This window comes from Thamnophis sirtalis, unplaced genomic scaffold (genome assembly GCF_051295495.1).
Source record: "Thamnophis sirtalis isolate CommonGarterSnake01/CBP01778 unplaced genomic scaffold, rThaSir2_p1.2 scaffold_8, whole genome shotgun sequence".
In the NCBI taxonomy this organism is placed as follows: domain Eukaryota; kingdom Metazoa; phylum Chordata; class Lepidosauria; order Squamata; family Natricidae; genus Thamnophis; species Thamnophis sirtalis.
In genome coordinates this window covers 490,126-497,715 of record NW_028261388.1, presented here as the reverse complement: position 1 = coordinate 497,715, position 7,590 = coordinate 490,126, and the positions used below count along the sequence as shown (strand labels likewise).

At 47.6% G+C, this 7,590-nt stretch overlaps 2 protein-coding genes across 2 annotated transcripts; both read right to left on the bottom strand.

Moving 5' to 3' along the window:
* Window positions 1-735: 735 nt before the first annotated feature.
* Window positions 736-4,969, bottom strand: LOC148044237 (olfactory receptor 52K1-like). The gene is made up of 2 exons (XM_087722007.1): window positions 4,929-4,969; window positions 736-1,558 (listed from the first exon to the last, which is right to left on the bottom strand). The coding sequence occupies exons 1-2, from the start codon at window positions 4,967-4,969 to the stop codon at window positions 736-738; spliced, it is 864 nt and encodes a 287-aa protein (XP_087578133.1).
* Window positions 4,970-5,241: 272 nt separating this feature from the next.
* LOC148044236 (olfactory receptor 52K1-like) lies at window positions 5,242-6,177 on the bottom strand. The gene has a single exon (XM_087722006.1). The coding sequence runs from the start codon at window positions 6,175-6,177 to the stop codon at window positions 5,242-5,244; it is 936 nt and encodes a 311-aa protein (XP_087578132.1).
* Between the last annotated feature and the right edge of the window lie 1,413 nt (window positions 6,178-7,590).

Sequence of the window (7,590 nt, the reverse complement as noted above, 5' to 3'; positions counted from 1 at the left end):
TGGTGGCTTTGAAGAAGAGACAGGACAGCCAGTTGCCTGGGATGGGACAGTCCAGCCTTGGCCCTTTTAAGACTTGCCAACTTCAGCTCCCAGAATTCCCCAAGCAGCCATGCTGGATGAGAGGTTCTGGGAGTTGAAGTCCACAAATCCTGAAAGTTCCCAAGGTTGGGCAGGGGGTTGGACTAGAAGACCTCCAAGGTCCCTTCCAATTCTGTAACTGCTGGTGCGCTGGAGACAGTGGAGCTTAAAAGGCCCAATCTTGAGGAGTCGAGGGGTTCAAATGGTCCGTATGAGAAGCAACGGAGGTTTTAGGGCCAGATGGTCAGTAGCCACAGACTGGGAGCCAAGAACAGGCCGTCCCTGGACTGGTCAGCCCTGCCGTCTCACATACCCCTAAATCCTGTTTTGTCAGACCTGGAAGGATATTCTTGGGCAGAGAAAACAAAAAGAAGCAAAAAATAAAAGGGAGGAGGGCAATTGGTTCACCCAGCTAGGTAACGTCAGCAGTGCATTGATAATGTTACCTAGTTTGATAATGAAACGCCTGCAAGAAAACAGCCGAGCTCAGAGAGCACCAAGGGCCCCACAGACCATCTCCCCACTCCCCCTTCTAGCACAGGTCACTGAGTGGACTTTATCATTCTGCCAGGGGCTCGGGGGCCGTTGGAAATGAGAGGGGCCGCAAACATATTTAACCTCATTTCAGCAAAAGACCATTGCTGACTTTAGGGATTTTCATCTTAATAGAAATTTGTGGAGATACTTTTGGGGATATTTTAGAAACGGGTCAAAGTCGGCTGTCCCCGTTGGGGAGGGTTGCTTCTCTCCATACCAAAGAAAAACCACATTTATGCAATTGTGGGTAATCCAGCCAGATTTGGGAAGCCCAGAGAGTTTGTTTCTCTGGAAGAGCTTCGGGAGGCTGGCTCTGATCTCTTTGGTTCTCACGCCGTAGATCAGAGGGTGGACAGTCCAGGGGAAGAGCAGGTAGGTTGCACTGAGGAGGTTGTGGACGTCCTGCGAGGCCGATTTGGCCAGCCGGAAGACGACGGATGAGGAGAGGCGAGAGGAGTAGCTGATGGCGATCACGATCCAGTGGGTTCCACACGTGTGGAAGACTCTGTGGCGGACGTTGCCAGAGCTGATCTTCAGAGCCGTGTGGACAATCCGGCCGTAGGAGGCCAGGAGGAGGCTGAGGTCGAGGAGGAATTCAAAGGACCGTAAGGCTAGACCCAGCCTCTTGTTCACGGAGATGTCGCTGCAGGAGAGCCTCATGAGGGCCATGTGTCCACAGGCAAAATGGCTGATGACGTTGGAACGGCAGAATCGCACCTGGGAGGCCAAGGCCACCACCGGCCCAACAGTGCCCAGGCTCCTCACCAGGGACAGCAGCATCAGGAGGCTCAGGAGTTTGGTGGTCATGAGTTCTGCGTAGCGCAGCGGGTGGCAGATGGCCAGGAACCGGTCCAGAGCCATCATCAGAAGAACGTTGCAGTCCAGGAGGATGGTGAAGTAAAGGAAGAACATCTGGACCAGGCATTCGGTCAGGGAGATGTGGCTGCCAGAAAGAGTGGGAAGCCAGCCTCCCTCCCTGCCAGTTTCCACCTAGCATCTACTCACCGAGGAAGGATGAGCCACGCCAACTGCTCACATTACGCGCAAAATCCTTGGCCAGACCAAGAGTTTCCTCCCTGGGTTGCAGTTCATCCGCCCCCCCTTCCTTATCAAGGCAGCACCCCAGGGAGAGGCTTTCCTCCAGCGGAGCCTCAGGGGAGGAGCCAAGATCCATCCAGGTGGCAGAACTGGCTCAGCATGCCAGCTGGGAGTGGCCCCCTGGTCCTGTGGGCCAGGGGAGGAGTGGAGGGGCACCACCAGCTGACCCGTTGCTCCTAGCGCAGGTTCTCCCCCTGGCCCAGCTATGCACTGTGGCCATTAGATGTTCCTGGGAAGCCCACAAGCTGGGCAGAAAGAACACAACATGCAATAATAGGGTTGGAAAGGACATTGGAGGTCATCTAGTCCAACCCTCTGCTCAAGCAGGAGATCCTATTTCATTCCGGACAAATGGCTCTCCAACCTCTTGACAGCTTCCGGTGATGGAATCCCACCCACAGCTTGGGTGGGATTGGAAGGCTGCCCTTATGGGTTCCACTTTGCAGAAAAAAATATTTTTCTTGCTGTGCTTCCTGTGAAATTTTGCATTGTTCCACCGCTGGCCTCTTCGTGACCTGTAAAGGGCCTCAACCCCCCCCCCCCAAAGGCTATTCAATTAAATTAAATTCAATTTATTAAATTTATATGTTGCCCTTTTCCCCCCGAAGGGGACAGGGCGGCGCACAACTCGAACCGCGGAGGGGAATACAAACAAAAAGATTTAAAAGCAACAAGATAACAATATATAAATTTAAAATTTAAAAACTCACAACAGTCATACCATTCGAGACGGGGGCAGCAGCTCTTTAGCCCCAGGCCTGTCGGAACAGCCAGGTTTTAAGGGCTTTGCGGAAGGCCTGGAGGGTGGTGAGGGTTCGAATCTCCACGGGGAGTTCGTTCCAGAGGGTTGGAGCAGCCACAGAGAAGGCTCTCCTCTTCTCCTGAGAGGGGGGAGCAGGGCAGGGCAGGGCCAGGAGCCACGGGCGGAAGCTGGCCAGAGGGAGCTCCAACCTGGAACAATGGAGGAATTTGCTGACAGTGACAAGCATCCCATTTGACTGGGAGGGCAGAAGGTCTCCTGCCTTGGCAGTGGGTTGCATCCCTATGATTCTATGGGGTAGATAGATAAGATACAAATAATAGATAGACAAGACTGATGGTAGATAGATAGAGGGAGGGATGGATGGATGGATAGATAATATATAGTAGACAGACAGAGATGGATAGATATAGATGGATGGCTGGATGATCTTTATGTCAGGGTTCCAAATAGCATCCAAAAGTGAATCAGAGTCCGAGGCAAAGTATTCCTCAAAAGTTCTAATTTATGAAGAGAGCCACGTTGGCACATCTGGGAAACTCTGAATCTGAAAGCTTCCCGGTTTCCCTCACCCAGTTGAAAGTTCAAGATCTTTCCCCCACGTCTACAAGTCCATCCCATGGTCCAATCTCCCACTGCCACACTAGCAGCTTCCACCCATCCAGTTCCGGTCAGGTGCAGAGACAAAGGATGATGACCTTGGTTTTCTAGAAAGAATGTTGTTATGGCTACATAGCATCTAACTCTGTACAATCCCCCCTCCCATTTTCCCACCATAGAAAAGGCATAGCAGAAGAATAGAAAGCGTGGCAGGCCAGAGACCCAGGAGGAAAGATGGCTGCAGGCCTGGCGCTTTATGTCATTTCGGCCAATTACCATTGGTAACTATTGCATTTCATCTTAATAGAAGTACTTTGGGAATTTTTTGAATATATTTTATTCTTATAAAGGTCAGCCGTAAAGTTCATTGTCCTTGCAATGGGTCATGGGTTTTTTTATCATTACCCAAAGAATTTTTTAAAATCTATTTTTATTTTATTCAAAAAAAGTTAAAATACAAAACTCCAAATTTTTAAAAAGGAGGCAAAGAAAAATTACAAAGCAAAGAAGACATTGAAAAAAGTGCATTAAAAATACCAACACATATATTCATGTTATCCCACCTAATTGAATACTGATTCATATATTACTACATTAGTTTCCCTCCCCTTGCAAAACAGGCCCCCAAAGTTTTAAAACTGTTAAATCCATTTGCAAATTATTGACCTGTCATCTATGTACTATATTAATGAACAAACGATTAACAGAAGAACAATAATAAGGCAAGGTTAAAGTATCAAACCCCTCTGTTAACAACCATTACTGTAATCAACATATGGGTGGAAAATTTACTATGGCATCTTATCTCTCCCAAATAAGAGTGAAGAATAATTCCGTATTTGTTTCTTAACACCATCTCTTGTCAATTGTTGTCAATTCAATCTCCACAACTGGTCTCTCTTCCAAACAAAGTCCAGATGACTTTCTAAGTAGGTGTGATAAATCCATTGCCCAATCTCCTTCAATCCTCCTAGAGAAATCCTCCATTCAGTTGGCTTCTGCTGTTGTAAAAGAACGCAGGCTGGAACTTCAGAGGTGGATGCAATCAACTCAGTTCTAAGTCTGTATAATCCGTAGGCATTTCCAAGAGGTTTGCAACCTTCGTATCACAATCCTTTTGTGAATCTAGTTTATCGAGGGCTACATGCATCGGAATATTTTCCACAGCCGTTATCATTTCATCAAACTTTAAAAAAAGTTTCAACAAAAAGTTGCATGTTACCAAACTCTTTCCAGGTATCAGCCACTCTTCCTTGTCTGTAATCTGAGATATTATTGCTCTACGTAACTTAACCAGGAAATAAAGAATACTAAGGCAAAATGAAGAAATAAATAAGATATTTTCTGAATATTTTGATCCAAGATAAACAGAAAAATTAAAAAAAATGCACTCCAAATATTTTGTAAATTAATACACTGCTAAAGCCCTGGGATGAGTCCAATATTAATAAAATGAAAACACTTTCACTGTGCAAAAACACCCACTGTTTCCTTATAGAAAGGCAAAAGGTATTCAAAACAACCCAAATCACAAGGAATCCAGGAGCAGCAACTGCCAGAGAGACTTAAACTTCGGCAGCAAAAGTGACAGATTGTTAGCAAGAGAGAGGGAGAGAAAAACCCCATTCTGTTCAGCAGCCATCTTGGGAAGGAGCCCCAAAGAAAAAACCAGTTTTACCCAATTTGGGGTAACTCAACAAAGTTTCGGGAAGCTCAGGGAAAAATGGAAAATATGCCCTCTCGCTGCCATTGCCCCACCTACGATCAGGAGAGAAGCAGCCGCCGCAGCAGAGAGAATTAAGCCAGAGAAAGATCCTTGACATCCTCTCTCAATGGACATTTGCCCCAAGCGTACTGAGCCACACCTCGAAAGAGCTTCATGGCAAGGACGGACATTCTTCAGGGGGCACAAGAATTAAAAGATGGAGGAAGGGGAACATCGAGCAGGAGGACCTGGCTGAAGGATCTGGAGTAAAAGTAAGACCAGAATGCACAAGTGGAGGCTGCTAGTGGATAACAACAAGCTGTGTGAATGTGAGAAATGCAGAGCTTGGCCCATCAGCTGTTATCTCGGCTACTACCAGAAACATGGACCAATCATGGCTTATTTTTGGCCAAAGCCAAGAAAGTGGCTTCTAGATGGAGGAGGAGGAGAAAGATCAGAAGGTTTATTTTTTGGGAAAGAGCTTCAGGAGGCTGGCTCTGATCTCTTTGGTTCTCACGCCGTAGATCAGAGGGTGGACAGTCCAGGGGAAGAGCAGGTAGGTTGCACTGAGAAGGTTGTGGACGTCCTGCGAGGCCGATTTGGCCAGCCGGAAGACGACGGAGGAGGAGAGGCGAGAGGAGTAGCTGATGGCGATCACGATCCAGTGGGTGCCACACGTGTGGAAGACTCTGTGACGGACGTTGCCAGAGCGGATCTTCAGAGCCGTGTGGACAATCCGGCCGTAGGAGGCCAGGAGGAGGCTGAGGTCCAGGAGGAATTCAAAGGACCGTAAGGCTAGACCCAGCCTCTTGTTCATGGAGATGTCGCTGCAGGAGAGCCTCATGAGGGCCATGTGTTCACAGGCAAAATGGCTGATGACGTTGGAACGGCAGAATCGCACCTGGGAGGCCAAGGCCACCACCGGCCCAACAGTGCCCAGGCTTCTCACCAGGGACAGCAGCATCAGGAGGCTCAGGAGTTTGGTGGTCATGAGTTCTGCGTAGCGCAGCGGGTGGCAGATGGCCAGGAACCGGTCCAGAGCCATCATCAGAAGAACGTTGCAGTCCAGGAGGATGGTGAAGTAAAGGAAGAACATCTGGACCAGGCATTCGGTCAGGGAGATGTGGCTGGCGGGGAGCACCAGGCTGAAGAGCATCCTGGGGAGGATGGCAAAGGTCCCAAAGAGGTTGACCGTCAAGAGCAGGGCGATGAGCAGGCACATGGGGGAGTGGAGGCTCTCCTCCGTCTTCACCGTGTAGATCACGATGGAGTTGGTGGTCACGATGAGGAGAAAGAGGCAGAAGAAAGGAAGGGCGAGGAAGGGCCTCCACTCCCGGAGACCTGGGAATGGGACGAGGGTGAATTCCACGTAGGACACGTTGGCTGTGCTGTTCTGCATGTCTGCTCCCAGAGCTGGCAGGTGGACGGAGCTCGGGCGGCTGACACCTCTTGAGGTGGGATTGGAAGGCTGCCCTTATGGGTTCCACTTTGCAGAAAAATATTATTTCCTGTGAAATTTTGCATTGTTCCACCGCTGGCCTCTGTGACCTGTAAAAAGCATCAACCCCCCCCCCCAAGGCTCTTCTCTTGAGGGGGGGGGAGCAGGGCAGGGCCAGGAGCCACGGGCGGAAACTGGCCAGAGGGAGCTCCAACCTGGAACAATGGAGGAATTTGCTGACAGTGACAAGCATCCCATTTGACTGGGAGGGCAGAAGGTCTCCTGCCTTGGCAGTGGGTTGCATCCCTATGATTCTGTGGGATAGATAGATAAGATACAAATAATAGATAGACAAGACTGATGGTAGATAGATAGAGGGAGGAATGGATGGATGGATAGATAATATATAGTAGACAGACAGATGGATAGATATAGATGGATGGGTGGATGATCTTTATGTCATGGTTCCAAATAGCATCCAAAAGTGAATCAGAATCCGAGGCAAAGTATTGCTCAAAGTTTCAATTTATGAAGGGAGCCATGTTGGCACATCTGGGAAAATCTGAATCTGAAAGCTTCCCGGTTTTCCCCACCCAGTTGGAAGTTCAAGATCTTTCCCCCCACACACCCACCAGTCCATCCCATGGTCCAATCTTCCACTGCCACACTGGCAGCTTCCACCCATCCAATTCCGGTCAGGTGCAGAGGTGCAAAGACAAAGGATGACCTTGGTTTTCTAGGAAGAATGTTGTTATGGCTACATAGCATCTAACTCCGTACAATCCCATTTTCCCACCATAGAAAAGGCATCGGAGAAGAATAGAAAGCGTGGCCGGCCAGAGACCCAGGAGAAAAGATGGCTGCAGGCCTGGTACTTTATGTCATTTCAGCCAATTACCATTGGTAACTATTGCATTTCATCTTAATAGAAGTACTTTGGGAAATTTTTGAATATATTTTATTCATATAAAGGTCAGCCGTAAAATTCATTGTCCTTGCAATGGGTCATGGGTTTTTCTGTCATTACCCAAAGAATTTTTTAAAATCTATTTTTATTTTATTCAAAAAAAAGTTAAAATACAAAACTCCAAATTTTTAAAAAAGGCAAAGAAAAATTACAAAGCAAAGAAGGCATTGAAAAAAGTGCATTAAAAATACCAACGCATATATTCATGTTATCCCACCTAATTGAATACTGATTCATATATTACTACATTAGTTTCCCTCCCCTTGCAAAATAGGCCCCCAAAGTTTTAAAACTATTAAATCTATTTGCAAATTATTGACCTGTCATCTATGTACTATATTAACGAACAAACGATTAACAGAAGAACAATAATAAGGCAAGGTTAAAGTATCAAACCCCTCTGTTAA

Excerpts from the sequence above, each read along its gene's own strand:
- LOC148044237 (XM_087722007.1), bottom strand. The coding sequence starts at position 4,969 with ATGTCCGTCCTTGCCATGAAGCTCTTTCGAGGTGTGGCTCA. Across the intron at positions 1,559-4,928 it reads CTCTTTCGAGGTGTGGCTCA|CCACATCTCCCTGACCGAAT; the intron begins GTACGCTTGGGG and ends TCTTTCTGGCAG.
- LOC148044236 (XM_087722006.1), bottom strand. The coding sequence starts at position 6,177 with ATGCAGAACAGCACAGCCAACGTGTCCTACGTGGAATTCACCCTCGTC.